The sequence below is a fragment of the Cottoperca gobio genome, chromosome 12, assembly GCF_900634415.1.
Source record: "Cottoperca gobio chromosome 12, fCotGob3.1, whole genome shotgun sequence".
NCBI classification, from domain to species: Eukaryota; Metazoa; Chordata; class Actinopteri; order Perciformes; family Bovichtidae; genus Cottoperca; species Cottoperca gobio.
In genome coordinates, this window is record NC_041366.1 from 10,537,190 (window position 1) to 10,560,090 (window position 22,901).

Below are 22,901 nucleotides of genomic sequence, written 5' to 3' on the forward strand. Positions count from 1 at the left end.
GGAAGATACAGCAGAGCAGCATAGAATCAAATGGACCCTGAGTTCAGCCCAGTAGGACATGAGATGTTCTAATTTTGTATTCCGAAATGTATTAACTTTTGTAATGTTATAAGTGCAGCAAAACTTGTGTCAAACATTTAGGTGCCATATAAATGTTGCCTAGTAATGGCGTTGAAACTGTGTTTTATCTTTTTGAATTGAACCAGGCTGTCTATTTGTATCAATGTTTTATTAGGTCCACGTTGGCACCTATTAGATTGTTTTCATAATTCTTTGCAGGATTTCTCCAATTTTCAATCTGCGTCCTTCCTGTCCGACCTTTCCCACTCTAAAGTGGGTTTGTTAATGTGATAAAGGGCCGTACAAACGTGACTTAAATGGGAGGAAAAGAGTAGAACAAATGTGTCACATAATTCCCCTACTGGGTTCGGGAATATTTATTTGTTTCCAAACGTATCTTTCTGAGAACTGCAAAGTGTTTGCCGTGGGCCAAATAAATGGCAGACATACAGCAACATATTAGTTGCCCTTTAAAAGAAAATGAGAAAGCAAGTAAGGCAGCAGTTTGTCTCTGCAAGCTGTTTTTAATGGATTTTTTGAAAACACTGGGAGCCTATGACTTTCGGGAGGTCGTGAAAACCTGCAGCAAAACAGACAGTAGAGGCATTGAACTCAGTAAATACATCAGAGGGTTCAGACTTCATGGGCAATAATGGTGATAAGGAAAAAGTGAATTACATTGAATTGTGATAGGAAAAAAGTAGAATTCTACTGGTGATAACCTTCAAAGTATATATATATATATATATATATATACACACACGTTCAGTATTTTACATTATGAAGTTATCAATCCATGATTTATACTCATTGCTCGTCTTCCTCTCTTTTCCCATTCATGCAGGTATGAGAGGGTCACTGATGACAACGGTGAAGACGATGCAGCTGACGAGAGGCCAGAGAGCAGCTGTGTGGCCCAGTATCAGAGTACCACCCTGCGGGTCCTCACGCACTTTGTGGCAGACACGGGAGAAGTTGGAGAAGCTGCGGAGGAGGACGGGCTGGGCCAGCAGAACTTCCTGTTGGGTAGTGACTGGCAGGTCGAGGTGACACAGCTGGTCAAGGATTCTCTGAGGGTGGAGGTCCCGAAGGTTGCACAGCTGCTGGAGGGCCAAGTCCTAATAGGAGTGAGCGCTGGGACCACCAAACTACAGGTTGTATGTGTGTGTGTGTGTGTGTGTGTGTGTGTGTGTGTGTGTGTGTGTGTGTGTGTTGTTTTGGTCGCCTGACTCCGCATTGCTATTACGTTTCACTTAATTTCTTCTTTACAAATCATGGTCACGTTCGCTGTTTTTTTCTTTTGGGTATGGGGGGGCAGTTACTTTGCCCAAAGCAATCAGTAGTGACTGACACATCTGTCGTGTCAACTTCATTTTCAGTCGACACAGAAACTTACACTATAGCTATTGGGAGCAGCGAACTAAAGGTTGAAATCTATGGAGTATAGACTCATTTAAAAGTTGGTACTTTTCATAGTCAACTAAGAACAACCTGCCATTTCGGTGGCAATTTTAGTTTTCTGTCTGTGACGAAAACTGTAACTATTTAAATTGTAAAAGAAATCTGATATATTGGAGGCAATGCAGAGGAATAAAGTATAACACAATATTACTGTATATGAACCACGGGGAGAGGAGAAGCTCTAATAATCAGTATTTCCTGTACCAACAATGAATCTAATGTGTAATGTGATGGTGCCAGCTCACAGTGACAAAGCTCTACAAGGCCTTAAAACTCTGCAGCTCATCAACCCCGGTCCCTGCAGCATCGAGCATCGGTTTACAGCAAAAACGCTTTGAGAAACCCACATGTCCACTACCCGTCCAGCACCAAACAGCATGCAGACAAAGTCAACAAGCTGGTGAACATAGTGGAGCATCTAGGAGCTAAAACCCAGATATGTTTCATGGGGCTTGGTGGAAACAGAAACATGTCCAAAAGGAAAGTGAATGTTGGACTTATACATTCATCAGTTAGCCAGAAACATAACTCTGAATAAGTGCTAATGCAGAACCATGTTTGCTAGAAGCTTAAAACATGCAAAAAAAAAAATTGAATGAAAGAGATTGGAAGTAAGATAGAGATGTGGAGTAAGACGAAACAGGTTTGGAAATCACAGCATAGCACAAATACTTAAACCTATCATGAGCCGACAGAGAGACATGGCGTCGAGGCATGTCTAATCAAAGTTTGCCCCCACCCACACACACACACACACCTATTTATGTAATACTACAACCAGGTGTTTGCTGAAGACGACACATGTGCCCTCCTGCACCGTAAATCAACATCCATCTGGCATTTACAAGATAGCACAACACAGAATAACATGTTGTTGATGCAGGGGACTGGAATCATAATCTCCTTCTCTTTATTTATCAATTGAAGAGCTTAGTGCACTGCAGGAGTGATTACGTGCGTGTGTGAGAGAGGGTTCTGTTTCACTGTTGGCCAGGACATGGTTTAAATGGAAAGAAAAGTGACTGCAAAGATATGCGAGATCGCTTTGTGTTTAGACTGATACTAATGAAACGGAAATAAATAGAAACTAATGTCATTTTACTTCAAAGTTATCATGTGGTAAATGTACATCTTACTGATCTGTGCAGATGTTATACTGTGGTATGAAGGGGGATTGTCTCTTTAGGCCATTTGTATTTCAACACTTGTGAAAGTTTTAAATGCTGCAGCTTGACGACCAGATATATATCCAGCGGTGATTTTGACAGTCAGCTCAGGTAAATTCATAGTGTACATGCTGTGTATATGATTGCACTAGCTCAGGGGGTGGATCAAATTATACAGACCTGCAACAGTAATGCTTCCAATGGTCAATTGTCAGAAAGCGTGCGTCAGAAAAGTTTTAAGCTCAGTTTTAGGCTGAAACGTCAGGTCATTTTGAGTCTATAGTTTGCATTGTGAGAAACAATTTTTTAATGGTTGTTTTTGGGATAAAGTATTTATCACTCATTAGTGCTAGTTTCCCTTGTTGGCTTCTGATTTTGGCCATGGTGGCAGTAGCTGCTTGGTTTGTCCTGGCAAATACACTTAAAGGGCCTACGAAATGATAAACATGAATTTCTACTGATGATAGTAAATGCTATTTCTGGTGTAAAATGATGTGTTATTTATGACACAATGATTGCAGTATTTAATAAATCATGATTTAGTATGTCGACCACCGATGTTTACATTGTCGCTACCAGAAACACCCGACGCCGTGTTCTGACGTCACAAGTAGAATACAGTCTACCAGTTGAATACACAGACAGCACGGCAGAAGTGGCAGACGTGACGATGTCGGACTCTGGCTCGGATATTTCGACAGAATGGAGTGACAGTGAGTCGTCAATAGACTCATTGCACCTTCAAGAAGAGGAGTTTATTGAAGAGGATGCCGGTGTCGTGGATTTAGATCATGCGGGCGAGTTTAACGTGGTGAAAACAGAGCAGCTCGAGATTTCAAGATTGGAGACACAGACGGGAGCGAACATGCGGATGATGGTGACGGTGATCCTGGATTTGTCGGAGATGCTGTGCGGCAACAGAACACAGACAGGTATATACATTTGACTATAGTTCATAGAACTTCTCAATATATAGTAAATACATCATAATAAAACGTAACATTATCCTCGATCGTAAATAGATCGAAAGCTGTCCTATATCGAGTCGATAGCTTGGTTTCCTTGAATTGTTATGAACCCGACTAGTTGTCCGCAAATTGCTCGATCCCTAAATATTCCATTATTTCTCTACTTGGACACATCGACGTCTGTGAAGCTTGATAACTTGATTCTTTCTCGAAGTTTCTGCGATTGAGGTTCTATTGTTGTGTCAAACGTCATATATTACGAGGCTGTCTATAAAGCATTAGCTATTAGCTAACAAACAGACCGGAGGACAGCGCTGGTTTATAAAGTATAGTCTGTATACTGACCGTCTCACCTGACGGTCTATATATATATATATATATATATATATATATATATATATATATAGACGGTCACTATAGCCTATAGTAGCCGGAACATACGAGACTTACGTGAAACGGGTAACAAGTTGCTACTAGATAGATCCGACCTCCGTACGACCATAACAGGCTTATGTGTCGTTAAACACAGGCATATAAATAGTATGAAATTCAGATGACGTTAATATTGGCCTTTTTCTGGATATTGCATATTGTGTACATGTCCTTACCACTCTTCTTTGTACATTTAGGTGTACATGTGAAAACTGAACAATTATGGTAACAATTGAAGAGCTGCTGCCAAGAAAAGGATGTCATGGAGGAATTCAATGAATATGAGGGACATGGTGCAAACATAACCTGCATAACAGATCACCCAGGATTCAAATCAAAGTGTCTGGATGTTACCAAAGGTATTCGAAGAGGGACAGACAACAAGCAGGTGATCAGCCACGTAATGAGTAAGTTACTTGTGTGCACAAATGTGTAGAGCTCAGAAACTTTAATGTATTTTTGGGAAGTCGAATGGTCACTCTGGCAAAGTTACAGAATACATAGATAAATAAGCAAATAAGGTTGAAGTGATTACCATTGACATGTATTATCTTGCAATTTCTTTCTGACATGTCTGAAATGTACAAAACACAACTTTACTAATAAATCTTTCAAACCAGCTTGAAATTGTATTGCATGTTTATACATGTCTGTGTAAGGAAAATATCTAATAACATTCATAATAAAAGATGTGGTTGAATTGATTGAGAGAGCAATGATATCAAATTAAACAAATATATGAATTATGTACATGCATGTGGTGATTGTATTTTTAACACGTCATGTGCAGGTCTACTGGTACTACAACTGTAATGTACAGATGACGTACAGTCTGTATACTTACTGGTGTACACACAGCTTCCTCCCCAGTGTGGATGTCCAATAGATGATCGCTGATCATACAGGTATCCTCAGTTCTGTCAGTGGCTTCATTCACCAATGTTTCAGTGGTGGGCCGTCAGGGCCAGCAAGGCCTTCTCTGCTGGCCTAAACATAATCAGAATATACATTTAATTTTTATATATTCTTTCCACAAATCTGTATTAAATTATTCCCCATAGTATATTCTCTTCATTTCATAGCTTTCCTCTTGGTTGCGCTGCTTCCAGCCTCAGATTGAGATTTGGAGGTCTGGCCTTTATGTTAGAGCTTTTATCCAATCATATTTCAGCCATAATGTGTTGCCAGGGTCCAAGAAATCTGCCCTTAGGCCTTCAGAATCAACAGTGCGGGCGCCTGTCGCTTAAAGTGAATGGAGACAAAACTGTTGCGTTAACCAATCAGATTTCGAGTTGGGGATACCGGGGCCAGCTAGCAGGCGTACGAAAACGTCAGCACGTCCACGTCTTTTGATTGGATATGCACTATTGAGAGGCAGAGCTATGCAGAGCTAGCAAACTTTGAACGAGCTAATTTGTGTAGATTTCTACAAGCAGTTTTTTGTCAACCCACAATGGCTGACGGAGGAGAAGAGATCGATATGGTCGCAGATATAATTACAACGCCATTTTCAAGACGAACTTTTCAAGAAAAGATAGACATCGTGAGAAGAGAACAGCCAACCCCGACACTAGTGAGCCTATCACAGCTGGGAAAAGGGTTTGTCCAACACTTTCAAATCACTAACTACGAGCGGTACCCCCGGCTCACAGCCTCCGAGAGGCACTGCACATTGTACTGCTGGGAATGCCTGCTATTTACAACTAAATGTTTCGTAAATATTAATATAACTCTGTTGTACTTGACTATGTTAAGGTGATGCAACGCCCGGTTATACTGTGTTTCTGTCTAAATGTATAGTTTCTAGAGCCATGGCGTCATAATGATGGTATTAAGAGGTGGAATAATTCAGGTAGGACTGTGTAGGACATCACTGAAGGCCTAGATGTGAAATGCACGGTCCGCCACTGCAATGTTTCAATACCTTTGTAATAATAGGGTGATAGTTAAAAGTTAAATAGACTCACGCTTTTACTCAAACTACAGAATAAAATGGGGAAGCCTTGAAACATTGAATCTATACTTAATTAAGCTAATGAAGTGTAATTAGCTAAAGTTATTAATACTACAAACAATAACACACAGATATTGGCTAGGGCCTGGTGTAGATAGATAGATAGATAGATAGATAGATAGATAGATAGATAGATAGATAGATAGATAGATAGATAGATAGATAGATAGATAGATAGATAGATAGATAGATTACAGTTTACATTTGTATGTAAACTCCTTACATACAGTAGGCCTAGACCGATTATGGCTTTATGCTTGAAACAATAAATAAAGTAAACAAGTAGCACGGCTTACCTTTCGTCGTCTCTTTGGTGGAGGACTCTGCATCGGCGGTCGTGTTTGAATCGGCGTGCTGGCTTGTGCTGGCTTGTGCTGGCTGGGGTCTCGGCAGTATTGTAGGCACTGCATTTCAATATTAAAAATATATATATGGCACATTTCACAATAGATATGCAACCTCTATCATATACCAAGCCCAATAACAAATGACAAAATATCATTTCGTAGGCCCTTTAATGAATGGAATAAATTCATACAGTACACATACTGTAAGTGCAAAAAATGTATATTATAATTCCTATTACTACGAAATGTTATCTTGCACTTCCTCACCTCTTCATTTTAAATATTACAATATCAAAGATTACGAATTAAAGGGACTCAAGAGTATTAACAATTGTGTTAAGAAGACTGTGACATTTGTTTAATTCAGATCCATTTTTGGTCCAACTTCAAAAACAAGTGCTTTCCGAATCAAGCGTAATCACTGCAGCAAAATAAATGGGATTTTAACCCATTAGAGATATATCATATGTCTATAATGAAAGATTTTTTATTTTTTTTATTTTTTTCCATCTACAGAGCAGCTTAATCCAGCGCTCACTTAGTTCATTATAATTGCCATTATCTATAATAAGTGATAGTATTTCTCACCTAAAATGCAAATCTTGTAAGTGAACATAAACGTTAATTGTACCATTAAAGCCAGACATAATTTGATATTTATTGTTTCTTCTATTTAATCATCAGTTTTTACTAAAAGCATCAGTTATGTTTACAGCCAAGTGTTTGGTATGCTGCTCAGGTAATCTGTGGAAAGGTTAAATCATTCTGAATGAAATAATGCTCTTGATTTATTAAGACAAAGCTTTTGGGCTTAACCGAGATAAATCTTGTAAACACTTGAGAAAGCAAAGCATGAATTCATGTCAATGACCCACCAGGGTTACGTATTCAAGTAGTTTTCGTAATTTACCTATAAACAACACAAACCCATTTATCACCGTTTCCTGTGGCCTTTGTTTCACTAGAATTGTATTCACAGTTAATGTGAAGGACAGCTACACAGCTCCCTTGATTGGCTTCTTCTAGGCATCTTAGTCAGGCTATTAAAAATACAGCAATTACATTTGTAACACATGGGCTGGGTGTGTTCCAGGATCTAGTCAGCAAATCACAAATGATGTGTAAACAACAAATATTTGTTTTGCATTTTCCAATATTTGGTTGTACACAATGTATTTTTATCCAAATATTGTGTAAGAAATATGGAAAGAACATAGACTGTATTGTATGTGTTTGTCCCAAATGAATTTAGTGTTATTTGCATTTGGAAGCCCATAAGGGAAATATCTCAAAAGGTCTCATAAGACCAAACTGTTTTCCAACATCAACCGTTAAGTAGATTGTTGAATGTTCAGTATATTATTAGTTCTTAGCAGCCAGTGGTTTCCAGTCATTTAGATCCATTCTGGATGACAAACTACTGTGAACATACCTTTTATTTTATTTTATCCGTAGACTTATTTTTGTGTTTTAATGCACGGGCAAGAGTGGACTGGTTTACACAATATAGCGCTGGCCTATTGTGTGTTCATGTGCTGGTTGACAGACACACAATAAGCACATAGGGGACATTGTGAAAAGGATCATCCGTGAAAAATAGTGCTAATACAATACATGCCCCATTTTCCAAGAGCTTTGAATACATAATGCATTAGGTGTTTTATTTTGAGCAAACTCTTCAGAATTAAGAAGAAGGACTTGGATTTGACAATTAAATGAAAGCCATAGATTTCAAAAGGCCACCGAGGTATTGCAATATTCTATAGTGGCCATATAATTGGTAATGTGATTATTAATATACTGGGCTGCAAGTTCATTGGTGTATCAGTAGAAACAAATGAATCCATTCAAGCACATGTCATGTCTTTCTGACATGTTATAGATGGACTACTTGCATGAAAAACACTCTTTGCTGTTAACCTTCGCAGATGTGTCAGTATGATGAGTCAGAGAGACATGGTGGTTGGGCTATGTGTAATATTGTTGGTTGCACAAAGGCTGTATCCATGTACAAGAGATTTTGTGGGGACAGGAAGTGAAAGCCCACTAAGATTTGGACAGAAATCATACAAGACAAGACACAGCTTTGAATTGAAAGTGGCTGGAAGGGGTCTTTAAGGCGGGACCTGTAATCTCTCTAATGGGGTTGAGAAGAGGCAAGACATCTCTGAACGGAGTCTGATAAAAGGGAGGATAAGGGATCCGACGACTTCTACAGCATGAAGGAAAGGAGCCCTGACATCTCTGAAAGGAGAGCAGTAGAAAGTCTGGTCTGTGTATGTGGTCTTGGGTTGAGAGGATTGTTGATCTGTTTGAGGATTGCAAAAAAAAAGCTCCTGACATCTTGTGGAGAGTTTTGTAGGGGGAGGTTATAGGGTTATAGGGATATAGGTTGAACACCCTGGCACCTTTAGAGGAAAAAGATGTTTCTGGAAGTTGCACAACTTCTCCTGATAAGTAAAGTAGAGATGCAGCGATCGATTGGCTGGTGACCGGAATCGGACGATTTTCAGCTTGATCAGCCTATACAGCCTCTCAGATATAATTGATTATGTGCTGGTGTAGCCGACTTTCTAGCTAGATTTAGCAACTTTTCACTCGTGACAAATTTAGCAAATTATTTAGTCCATCAGGGAAAAAGTGTGAAATATATTTAAATATACTAAATTGGTATTCATTGCTGCTCAGAGTAATCTCTACCTCTCCTCTTGTGCCGTGCAATCAGTGGGTGTGGGGCAGGCAGGAGGATACATTTCGCCCCAGAAGTGGGGTTAATAAAGTTGTTAAAATGTTTGTGTATGCTGTCAATTATAGTTCTTAGAAAGAAAGAAAATTGGCACAAAATCGGAATCTGCTTTTTAAAATATCAGAAATCGGATTCTTCCAAAGAAATTGCAAAAAAAGTGCATCTCTTAAGGGAAGGTGATACATTAAATGTAGGTACCCAATTACTTGCTTATTTTTAGGTAGCTTAAGTTCCTACTTAGCAAACAAAAAGCATCTTTTGAATACAGCTTGATTTGATTTAAATATAAAGCAGGACGAAGTTACTCACCTATAATGATGGGAATCTAAACAACCAAAGGTGGAGGCAAAGAAAGTACGATGGCGCTGCTGGTTTAGGTATACCCTTTGGCTACCAGAAGTGCAGCCAGACTATTATATAATTCAACTTTAATAAGTGATTTTGCCCAAGATTTCTAAGCCAAAGCCCATAATTTTCTGATGAACATTTTATGTCATAGCTTATTTTGCTTTCCTTTTATCTCTCACACTTCAAGACAATCCGTGTGCATGCTTATTTTTTTAAGAGTGAAAATCACCACCAGTCAGCCCTTTTAACCTTTGCACTCATCTCTCAGAGAGGAGGTTAAACCATATTTCCCATTTTATAAGACTACACTGATTTTATCTGTGTTTAACATTACAAGGTTATCAGTTTCACAGTGTGGGGAAAAGGGAAAAATGAAAAGAGGTAAACCAAAAGGGAGGAAAACAGGGAAAAAGGGTCCTGTACAAATGAAGCAGTGATCAAGGCTGACAGTTCATTATGGCTGGTAAATGCGGCCATGTGGGGGCGGCTGGAGGAGAGACTGGAGCCTTAATTGGAGCGGATAGGAGGGATTCTCATCACATAACAATATCACAACTATTTACATGCTTACACCTCTGGCAACTCAGGGAGACAGAGAACTATTGGGTGGAGATAATATGTTTGCCTGTGCATGTTAGAATTTGTTTGTAGTTTACAAGGTTTCTTTATCTATGCAGGGTGCATGTGTATGTGGTCTCAGTTACTAAATATACAAGTTTAAAATACAGAGGAAATGCAACTTTTTATCCCATTCATATTTTTTATTGACCCAGTACACAAACAAGTATAGGGAGGTTAGGTAAAGTATACATAACTGTCATTCCAGCAAATGTCCAAAAATGACAATGCAAATTTCAAGTGACTTATTGAGCATATGTATAAACTGATATTTAACTATAGGCAATGTACTCTGAAAATATAAATGTGTTTTCTTTAAGACTGAACTAAGGTGACGTTCCATTAAAGCTGTGGCTGAATGTGTGTCGATATTTGCATACCATTGAATTGTTAACAACAGTGGCTGCTAGCAAATTGGCTCTTCTTCTTCATTCATAGTAACAATGTCATCTTGGAGCTTAATAGACCACCGTGAGTAGCAAGTTAATTTGTATGTTGCAGGTGCTGTCCCCTCTGACATCATCAGTCCTGGCTGAGAGGAGCATCAGGGTGGTGGATGATAAAGTGAGTGTGACAGAGCTGGGGGTGCAGTTGGTATCTGGACTCTCTTTGTCTCTGCAGCTCAGCCCAGGGAGCAACAGGGCCATCGTCGCCACCGCAACCACACAGGAATTCTTTGAATCGCTGAAACAGGTACAAATCCAAGACATCTAATCTTTACTGTATTAGCACTGCACTGTGCATCGTATTAGGCATACACATTCATAGCTGAATAAAAGTTCTAATAGATGCTATGATATGCGTTGCAATTTTTCTTTTATAATGAATTCACTCTTGATATAGTGAAGCCATCTCATTCATTTGCATATCCAAGCACTGAACAGCTCTGTTATTCCTGTAATTACAATTTCAAATGGAAAAAAGCTACCGTCTCTTCCCTTGGAGAGAAAATAATATTTAGCTTTCAGGATAATGGTTCCATATCCAATTGTTTCTATGAGCTTTTCTACTGTAATTAAGACTCACTTTTGCTTCCTCTGTTTTATTCTCCAGTCATTCTTATGCATTAGTTAGAATTTGCAGATGAGTTTTTTTCAGGGTTATTTTTGCTGTTGTACGGATACCAATTTCTGTTTGTGTGTGTATTTCCTTAGGAGTCCCTCATCAGTGCTTGGCTCCAGTTCAGTGATGGATCCATGACTGCTCTAGACAACTACAACCCTGCCCATTTTATCCTGACAGCCACCTCTTTGGATGAACGGGTGGTGGCGGTGCAGCACAGTGCAGCGTGGAAGTGGCCTGTCATTGTTGCCAAGGGGGAAGGTCAGGGTTTGCTTGTGCGCATTGAAATGAGCCCATCAGAGGTGTGCCAGAAGGGAAAACGACGTGCTATCTTAGCCACTGGAATGGCAAACATACAGACAAGGTTTGGTCAGGCAGAGGAGCAATACAGACAACCAGGAGACCGGCGAACACGTCCTGATCCTCCATATTATGGCGGATCTATCGCTGACATGGAAACTGGGTTAATCAACCGCGGAGCCACAACAATCAAGGGCCATGTCCCAGTGAGACCTAATGGAGGCCGTCTATCAGCGGACAGCGGGCCCAGGGTCCCAAACGAATTCTCAGAGTATCCAGACCAGGCAGAGCTGCCTCGTAGCCGCAGCACTGATGACGATTTGTTACCATCGCGACGAGGCCTGACAGACCTAGAGATTGGTATGTATGCCCTTCTGGGAGTCTTCTGCCTGGCCATCCTGGTTTTTCTCATCAACTGCATCTCTTATGCATATAAGTACCGTAGCAAGCAGCTGTCCCTGGAGGCCCCAGAGACAATGCCCCATGCCCACGACTGGGTTTGGCTTGGCCAAGACGAGGGGCTATGTCTGCAGCAGCAGCAGGACGAGTTGGGCGCTACCCTAGAGGAGGGTAGTCAACTTTTGAATGGAGGCATCCAGCGTGGTAATACCGGTGTGGGAGGCTGTAGTTTGAGTGTGAGGGATCACAGGAATGAATCACTTAACTCACCCACCACCAAGAGAAAGAGGGTGAAGTTCACCACCTTTTCCAATGTCAAGTCCAGTAATGGATGTCCTGTGCTCAGCCCATTAGCACTAATGCAGACCAGTGAGATAAAATGGGTATGTCCGGACATCGAGCTTGGGGACTCAAAGGATCTTAGGAACTACATGGAAAAGCTAAATGAGAATGCAATTAAGAACATTGTATAGGGGGTGCTGGGTGTTTTCAATGAACTAAAGAAAAACTCACCTGAATGCCTTCAGAATAAAGAGGGGATGAGGGTTTGAGGGAGGGAAAAAAGGGGGTGAAGAAAACAGACTGGAGCTGCTGTTGAACTGCTTCTTACCACAACAACAGAATAGCGTGTTGAGCCTCTGTTGTTTCCATGACAGTACTCAGAAAAGGGTAAATAAACGGACAACAACACCACAGTATAGTTATGAAGGGGAAAATGTGAACTTGATATTGTTGCTTAACTTAAATGTATGTCGTTTGTCTTTAAATTGAAGTTCCAATTCCCTTTTCTATGCGCCATGTACTTTGTTTTTCTTTATTATTTCATCATGTTTTAATGTTGTATTTGTTGTACTTTTTGGGCTTCGTTGATTTTTTTAAAGAGTTGCTGTACAGTATGCTCTGTACCACATGTCAGCAATTATAGATTCTAGGAGAGAAGAGCTAAAAAGCAAATCTTTTTATTGTATATAAATGCAGTTTGATTTGGAGGTATTATAGGTATAGTAATATTTTGTAAAGTGCTGTTTGGTTTTGATTTTGTTTGTTGTTTTCTTTTTGTCTCCAGAAACCAGAACCATGCATGATGTTATTAAAGAGAAGGCATGTGTGTCTGATCTGAAATGAAAGTGTGTAGATAACTAAAACCAATACCTCTGGAGACATGTCAATTTAATATAATTACATTCATTAATCCTGGAGCTGAATTTTGGGTTGGTTTCTGTATGTTGATATTGGTTAAGAATTTTTGTTAGCCCATACATTTTCCCTCCTTATGTTAATAGTAATATTTATGCGACCCCTTTTGATTCAGTTCCATACGTCACAAAAAGTAGACTTTTTACACTACTTTAAATCCTGATATTACAAATGGAAAAAGGAATTAAATCACATTCAACAGAAAAACACTGATCACCATCAAGAGAATCAATAGACAATCACATCAATAATGTATGGGTCAATCCCCTTCATTTAAAATGGTCCATAAAAATCAGTCCAGTTTACAGTTTGTATGACCTAGGTGAGGATCGGTTAACATTGTTAATTTCTTTCTACTGTGTGACATTTTGGATCCTAGAAAAAGCGTCATGACAGTGAATCAACAAACTTTGAAGTGAAAGCCTGAAGTCTTACCTCTTCACTCCTTTTGTCATATGTCAGTATTAGTCAAGTCCATCTTTTTCTATCACTGTTTTAAAATTGGCTGCTGGACTAATTAAAACTGAAGGTGACTCTTCTCCATCATGCTGCTGTGTGATTCATTGGGCTGGCTGTTGTATTCTTCTCTTGGTCTGTTTAGTTTCGCTCATCTGACTGGTTTATGAGAGCACACAGACATTGGATTCATCAAATATCAAAATAAAGTGCCTGTTGTTGACGACAGTCGGTGAAGCAGGAGAGATAGGTTATCTTGCATCATCTCACCACTCTAAACCACCAAAACACTTAGGTAGAGAAAATAAATGAGAGGTAGGTATTTATTTGTGAAAATCAAAATTGTCACGTAAAAGGTATCTTTTCTATTTGTTTTTGTAAACAATAACGTTTTTAAATAATGATGGATGTTGGAAATAATTTACAGAGTTGTTGTACCACACACTAGGGAATTAGATAAAAATAAAAAGAACAAAATGCGCAAGAATATATCATACAGTTGATACAAAAGTTCACGCAAGTGTGTACTTTATTTAGAGAGGCTATCTTGCATTTTGCTGTCATCTATGGTGCATGTGTTTCACAGTGAGAGACAGACAGCAGTAGACGACAACAACCACTCTCACAACGCCACTGCAAGGGCAACAAAAGCCTCGCAAACAAAAAGCCAATAAGAGTAATTTAATAATGTAATGTAATAAACACTCAGCAAAATACATGTCATTCAGGTAACAGGTAAAGTAAGAGAAATAACAGAGGAATTCCAAAAAAGGATTATAGAAAGGGTTTCTTACTTTATTTTGTAAAAATAAAAACAACAATAAAAAGGAATAGCTTGGATGTAGGTTTTTTTTTTCTCCCCATGATCAAGCATAAGCATTGGATTGATTGTTTTAACTTTAATGTGCTTGAAGCGTGCACTGTGCCACTGTATTAGCTAGGAAAATAAAAGTATTGGATCGGGACTGGGTATTGGTAGGTACTTATTAACTGAGCAAAAAACAAACTTGGTAGGGATATCCCTAATGAAAAGTCCAATTGATCACTATTACAAAGCAATGCTGTATCCAGTAGAGACAGTAATAAACATAAGCATACGAAACATTATCACGTGCATTAAGCACCATACCTGTTATTATAATGTGTGTATCATAATCAGCTGTTAAAAAGGTTCTAGGCCAAGTGTACCAGAGCCCTAAAAAGCTTCAAAACCTCTCAGATAATTAGTCTTTTTCCACAGGATCACAGACATGCTCCCCTTTCTAAAAGGGCAACCTAATTAGAGATTACTTAGTTCAGTCTTATTACATGTTAATGTGGCATTTCCTAAGCAATTTACTTTCCTAACCACTTACTGTACCCTATGAATCTACTCAGATATAATTTGCACCCTAATTAAAACAAAGCCAAAGAACTGTGCATTGGAGATGTGCCCAGGTTACCAGGAAAGTAACAGTCTAAGCGTTGTAAAAATAAGGAGCAAAGTAATGGTGATGCCTTTATACCACCATGCCTCGGGAGAGCAGTAGGTTTTTGGATTAAGTCAATAAATGTCAGTAGATGTACAAATAAAAAAAGCATATGCAACATCCAAATGAACACTGTTTTGTGATGATGTGATAGTCAAACAATAAATCAAACGTATCAATGTTTTATCTATGATTAAAAAGGGAGAAAGTGCCTACTACTTCCTGCTTTTCTATAGTACAGACGTTCATTTCTCTTGCTCGTTGCGTTGTATTCTTTTAGTTGTTATTTTTTAACTACAGGGATTATAAAGTGGTTCCCTGTCACAACTAAATCATTTGAAGGATTGGAGGTTGATTTATGACTGGAACTGTCTTCAGTTCCCAAACAGCAACCTACCTTGGACAACCCCATGCCTCTGTGCTCATCCACATCAATGAAGAGCACAGACTGTTATAAATGACTAGTTTACAGAAGTTTGCTGTACTCAAAACAAGAATATTTGCACTGGAGAAGACTTGTGCACTCTATACTTTCCCACACTTTCCCAATCTCTCATCCTCTCATCTTTCCTAATGACACCATAACTTTCCCGAGAGTCACTGAAACTGAAACAGTGAAGTCATGTGGGGTAACTTGGATTTCTACCTGCTGGGATAATATAAAACCTAAGATAAGTGCAAGACTGTACTCCCAAGGAAAGCAATATTTACGTCCGCGCCTCAGTCAACTTCAACCAGCCAGAAAGCGAACATATACACAGACCACAGTCACATAGAAAAGCTAGATAGCTAAAACTAATAAACAGGTTTGAACTGTCAATGAATCTCCATGAGACAGGTTCTGAAAAGAATGGACGAGGGAGAATTTTAAAGAGTTTAAGCAATTGGAAAAAGGACACAATGCATTGGAATGGAGTGAAGGTGAAAAAAACATCTAAAAATAAACATTTCAACCTGTACCTTTGTTTGTGAGAGACGCCGCTATCAGAGACTATTAAAACATACTGCTTCCCAGGTGCTAGGGTCTTTGACAGAGAAAAAAATCCCCAAGCTGATATATCAACATCTCAAAATTATTCTACATTTGGAAGCCAATGGTGTTTGTGGAAAGAACCCACAATTGCTAAGGCAGCATTTAATTTAAATGTTTGATGGCCGTGACAGACTGGATGCTCAGTTGTTTATTAGGGGATCACTACTAACGGTCACCAGAGGGATATCAGGTTTGACTGACTTTTATCACACGGCTCAGAAAAACCTGTGGTCTGAAAGGGCTGCATTGACAACTTTGATCTGTTCTAGGGGTGTAGGTATTTGCTCAGGGAAGATGGCCTTCACCCAAAGTGATCTGGATTTAAAGTACTGATTGACCATTTTTGGTTTAGCCTGCGACACCCATCGGTCATGCCTATGATGATGCACCCTGACACATAGCAGCGTCGGCACCACAAAGACAAAACATCACAGCCTCTACATCAACATGCTGATAACCAATTCCTCCTCCCTTTACTCTTCCAAGATCCCTTTTGGGATTCACTGGCCAAATGGAAGGGCTGGTTAACGCTGGCTTTTAATTTACCCCCCCGAGCTCTGCCACGTCGTTTGCCTCCATCTCAACCAAGATCGTTCTGTGACACCAACCCTAGTGAAAAGACGGCAAAAAGAAAAAACAGCTCTCTGCTGCCTGTGCTGGTTAGACTGATAAGGCCAGAGATGTCACCAAAGGTTTGCCTCATCTCCCCTACCCCTCTTAGTGCAGAGATCAGTGATAAAGGAACTGTCTGTGATGCTACTGGATGCCACTAAGTTGCAGTGCCACGTTTCTAAAAAAAACACCAGTCAAATCAACATGCCTGGCACCAGAGCAGACAAGAGAGAAGATGCCTAGGACAAACAGGATCTATGTCTTACCTCTACTACCTCCAATGATCCTCTTCTTTCCTTTATTGGACATGGATCTACTGCATCATATGGTATACCCCATCACTGCCAAGAGTAGGATCAACAAGGTTAATGCTCGAAAGGATGGTCTGAAGGGACGCTCTGCTGCGATTGGTTGTTATGTCATCAGTTGCCTCACAAGTGTTTTTGTCTCAACAAACATAAATGGGATCCCGGACGTCGGACAGTGAATTCAATTACTGGCATCCCGGAACCGCCAGCCTGATGCCAGTAGGCCCAGTTTAAGGCTAAAAGTTCCCAATCTGTATAACAGATATCACCAATTGATTGTATGGCAAACAAATGAATCATTTTCTTCTGTAGACATTTGCGTTAATCAACTCAATCACTGATTAACCCACAACAGTAATGTTAGTGCTAATTATTTTTAGATAACCTTTAGATAGCAAAGCCAGGTAGGCTTTGCTATCTAAAGGTTATCTAAAAATAATTAGTTCCAATTCCTCTACCTTTTTTCATTGTTTTGCTGGTCCACAGTATAAGTGATACATTTAGTTTTCGACACTTCATCCACTGCTTAAATAAAAGAGTCTAAGACGGCATCAAATTTCCTGTTTAAGTTTGACATTTGATTTGCACGAGTGCAATCAGATACGGCTGAAATCTCTGTCAGAATCTCTAAAAGCGCACAGCAGAACATCCCTGCCCATCAATTCTAGCACCAACCTCTCAACAACTGCTCATCCTTTCCCTATCCCTGTTTGATAAGTGTCAGAGTGAACAAAATGCACCCAACTCAAATTCATCAAATTTGATATACTTTCCTCATCAGGTGCAATCTTTCCTCAGCCCTGTCAGAAATAACCCGGAACTGGCCCTGCTTAATGTTAGGTCTCTAACGAACATGATTTTTAATTAACAATCGTATTACTACTTTTGAACTTGATTTATCTTTTTAACAGAAATGTCGCCCTCCTAATTTTAAAATGTATAGATGTGGTCAGATGTGAAATAAGAGGAGGAGGAGCTGCAGACGGCTTTAAATGAAGTTGTCTTGTGCATTTGTTTTACTCAGCACGCAGGTGGGCTCACCTTCAATCAAGAACACATTTGATCTGATCATCACTCAGGGTGTCAATATTTCAAATGTTGGTGCAACTGACTAAAGTCCACAAGATCAACAGCTTTTAGAAAACATTACATCCATGGGAATACTGGTGCACTGTTAATGGAAGCTATGTTCTGCATTGCCTGTCCTCGCCTTGCCCTTTGTGAATGGTCTTTTAAGTGTTTTAAATTACAACATTGAGAATGTCATTGATGTCAATGCATCTGCTACGGGTTAAATCATCATCTGGTTAACAAAAAGCCCAAGAAAGAAGTGCATAATTCCCAGATATGGGAATGCTCAACAGCTGAGTGCAGATAGTGAAAAACAAAACTTCAAATTCGCCTCGACATAGGCTATTTAAAGAGTAACTCAACATGAAAATGTAGAACTGAGACATACTGGGCAGTCCTTCGTTGCTGGCATCTAAATTCCTTACCACTGAAAAATTCTATGATTTTGTTGACTTCTTCAGTAATAAAATTCAAGCTATCAGATCAGCCATTAAAAGTGCATGTCGGGCCAAAAAATGAATTCCTATCTTCAATCACATGGAAGCAACTCAAGCAAAATTGGCAAGATTTGATGTTATCGACTACAGAACTCTGGAAGAAATTGTGCTTCATCTTACTCTGTCTACCTGCTGTCTCGATACTCTATCAACAAGCATATTTTAAAAGGTTTTGAGCTTTTTGGCGACATATTAACCATCTTGTTCTCCTACCATGTATTCATGTGTTGTTTAAATGTCCTTGAAAAAGGTTTCTAATCTTTTAATTAGCATTTTAATGTTTTATAAATTGTTTTTCTTCTCGCTTCTTTGTGATTTAATGCATCATGTTAAGCACTTTGATTGTGTTTGTGTATAAAATGAGCTATACAAGTAAACTTGCCTTGCCTAGAAATTCACAATACCTTTTATACATTGTATACATTCTCTAATATAGTCTGAGACCTTCTGATGTTATATATTATTATGAATTTATGCAACATTGTTGGAGCTGAAGTGTTTGTGATGATCAATTCTGTCAACTTCTGTCTACAACTACTATTGAGCCGCTTGCCCTAATATTCTTACTACATCTTGTTGTGATCCCAAAGACTGTTGCACAGACTGTTCTCTCCCCTCTCTACAGATAAAGTCCCACAGCTTGCCTTCCTCCAGCTGGGTCAACACTTGCCCTCTATCAGCCCCCTGGACCTTCTGTCAACCCCCTCATTACTCCTACGGGGCCATCAATAACTGTCCTTCCTATTTTCTGTCAACAACTACAAAATGAAACTTGAATGATTTTCTAAAAGTACAGGTTGATGTTTTTTCTTTTATTCCTTTTCAAAAATTCTAACCTCTCCCCAACACCTCAGTGGACATTCTTATCGCACAGCCCACTCTGCTCCACTGAGATTTTTCTTCCTACCGTTGAGGCACTCCAAACTGCTACAGCTGCCTTTCTCTCTTCATTCTTAACCCATTTAGACTTGTGCCTGTGTCCTCAACACTTTGAACTGCCAGGTACTCGTCTTGCAGACACAAGGATCTCTGGATCTGCACTCGCATTTACTAACTAACGGACAGCTGCTGTCAGGTATAATGGAATGGACCTCTGTACCTATTACAAACCATCTCCACTGACATTCCCCACGCCAATACATCACTAGTTATCCTAGTTCACAAATTTCCTAGACCGTTGCTATGCCAGCAATCCTCAACACGACCTTCACTCCTCCTTTGACATGCAGACTATGGCGAGCATCACCAATTACACTGCTATTGTCACCTATCAACCTACAACCTGACAGTTGCTCTCCATCTAGCGTTTACACTGCACTCATTACCCTATGGGTTTTCACAAAAATGATTCTCAAAGAAGGGTCTGATTATCCCACGACAGGTAGTCACAAACACATTGTGAAAAGGTAAATAGGAGTTCTATTTTGGCTACACATTTCTTTATATTTAGACTGTAAGCAGTTACACTTTAAAAAAAGTTGTTTAGGTACAAACCGCAGTTTGGGGTATTCGGCCTTCTTGGAGACCCTGAATGAGGCTGCAGTAGGGGACTCCGTAGTCTTGCTGGGAGACTTTAACGCGCACGTGGAAAACGGCCTCCCTGATCTAAACCCGAACGGTCGTTTCTTGTTGGACTTCTGTGCTAGTCATGGAATGGCCATAACAAACACCATGTCCGAACATAAGGATGCTCATAAGTGTATGTGGTACCAGAGCACCCTAGGCCAAAGGTCAATGATCGATTTTGTGATCGTATCATCTGATCTGAGGCCGCATGTTTTGGACACTCGGGTGAAGAGAGAGGCGGAGCTGTCAACTGATCACCTATCTGGTGGTGAGTTGGATCAAGGGGTGGGGGAAGACTCTGGACAGACCTGTTAAGCCCAAACGGGTAGTGCGGGTGAACTGGGAACGTCTGGAGGAAGACCCTGTCCGGAAGATCTTCAACTCACACCTTCGACAGAGTTTTCAGACATCCTTGTGGAGGTTGGGGGCATTGAACCTGAGTGGGCGATGTTTGAAACCTCTATTGCTGAAGCTGCGGTGAGGAGCTAAGGTCTCAAGGTCTTAGGTGTGACTGAAGAAGGAGTCCTTCCAGGTTATGTTATCCGGGAGGACTCTGGAAACAGTTGCAGGGTACCAACAGACTCGAAGGGCGGCAGTCTCTGCCGTGGCAGAAGCAAAGCAGCGGGTGTAGGAGAGGCTATGGAGAAGGACTTTCGGTCTACACCAAGGTGCTTCTGGAAAACCGTCCGGAACCTCAGGAGGGGGAAGCCATCCAAGCTATGTACAGCAAAGGTGGGACCCTGCTAACACGCCCTTTATGGTAGAGGCAGATGGGGGACCATCGTCAATTTGCCTGTTGGAAGTCACTGAGGTAGTCAAACAACTCCACAGTGGCAAAGCCGCAGGGGTTGATGAGATCCGTCCAGAAATGCTGAAGGCTTTGAGTGTTGAGGGGCTTTCTTGGTTGACACGCCTCGTCAAATCAAATCTAATCAAATTTATTTGTATAGCCCAATATCACAAATTATACATTTGTCTCAGTGTGCTTTACAGACTGTACAGGTTACGACACCCTCTGTCCTTAGACCCTCGCATCACACAAGGAAAAACTTCCTAAAAGAAATCCCATAATTAAAGGGGGAAGAAATGGAAGAAACCTCAGGGAGAGCAACTGAGGAGGGATCCCTCTCCCAGGACGGACAGACGTGCAATAGATGTCGTATGTACAGGATAAACAAATATATATACTATAAAGGATAGTACAAATACAACATTTGACAGAAAATGATGTTGTGTTGAAAAAGAGAAAGTTTGGATGAGTCCAGGAAAATGGCAAAAAGGCTTCCCGGTGTCCAGCACGACCAGGGCAGCAGGCGCAGCCATGATTCCTGATCCTGACGTAAACTTTATCAGTGGCAACCGTGCCACATGAGACACAGAAACTCCGGGGTATCCGGATGATTAGTTAGTAACATACATTTACATAAATGTATACAGATAGAGAGGGAGAAGAAGAGACGGAGGGGAGGAGAGAGGAAGAGAAGGAAGAGAGCAGGGAGGTGTCCCCCGACAGTCTAAGCCTATAGCAGCATAACTAGGGGCTGATCCAGGGCAAACCTGAGCCAGCCCTAACTATAAGCTTTATCAAAAAGGAAAGTCTTTAGCCTACTCTTAAATGTGGAGAGTGTGTCTGCCTCCCGAACACAAACTGGAAGCTGGTTCCACTGGAGAGGAGCTTGATAGCTGAAGGCTCTGGCTCCCATTGTACTCTTAGAGACTCTAGGAACTACAAGTAACCCTGCAGTCTGGGAGCACAATGCTCTAGTTGGTTTATAAGGTATTATGAGATCTTTAAGGTATGCTGGAGCCTGACCATTAATTGCTTTGTAAGTCAGGAGAAGGATTTTGAATTCTATTCTGTATTTTACCGGGAGCCAGTGCAGAGCAGCTAATACAGGAGTAATATGATCCCATTTCCTTGTTCTTGTCAATACACGTGCCGCTGCATTTTGGATCAACTGAAGAGTCTTAAGCGACTTTTTGGGACAACCTGATAACAATGAGTTGCAGTAATCCAGCCTTGAAGTAACAAATGCATGGACTTGTGTTTCTGCATCATTTTGAGACAGGATATGTCTTATTTTTGCAATGTTACGTAGATGAAAGAAGGCAGTCCTTGAGATTTTTTTTATGTGGGAGTTAAACGACAGATCTTGATCAAAGATGACGCCAAGATTCCTTACAGTGGTGCTGGAGGCCAAATTAATGCCATCCAGAGCTTCTATGGCATGCGAAAATGCGTTTTGGAGGCGTTTAGGGCCAAGTATAATAACTTCAGCTTTGTCTGTGTTTAACATCAAGAAGTTGCTACATCCAAGTTTTTATGTCCTTAAGGCATGCTTGAAGTTTAGCCAATTGATTGGTTTCATCTGGTTTAATTGATAGATATAATTGGGTATCATCCGCATAGTAATGAAAGTTTATAGAGTGGTTCCTTATAATATTGCCCAAAGGAAGCATATATAAGATGAATAGAATCGGTCCAAGTACAGAACCCTGCGGAACTCCAAGACTGACTTTGGCTGTCATGGAGGATTTATCGTTAACACATACAAATTGAAATCGCTCAGATAAATAGGACTTGAACCAGCTTAATGCGGTTCCTTTTATGCCAACACAATGTTCCAGTCTCTGTAGTAGAATATCATGATCAACAGTGTCGAAAGCAGCACTGAGGTCTAACAAGACAAGAACAGAGACAAGTCCTTTGTCTGATGCCAATAGAAAGTCATTGGTAACTTTCACCAGTGCTGTCTCTGTGCTATGATGAA

The 22,901-nt window shown here is 40.2% G+C and overlaps 1 protein-coding gene across 1 annotated transcript in view; it reads left to right on the forward strand.

The window, feature by feature from the left end:
• The window catches only part of LOC115017192 (transmembrane protein 132C-like), a 138,437-nt gene extending 124,771 nt beyond the window's left edge, over positions 1 to 13,666 (forward strand). The window contains exons 7-9 of the mRNA XM_029445454.1: positions 905 to 1,214; positions 10,662 to 10,853; positions 11,315 to 13,666. Of these exons, the coding sequence (XP_029301314.1) occupies positions 905 to 1,214; positions 10,662 to 10,853; positions 11,315 to 12,394 (1,582 nt within the window). The 3' untranslated portion in view covers positions 12,395 to 13,666. The remainder of the gene's footprint in view (positions 1 to 904; positions 1,215 to 10,661; positions 10,854 to 11,314) is intronic.
• Positions 13,667 to 22,901: the final 9,235 nt, after the last annotated feature.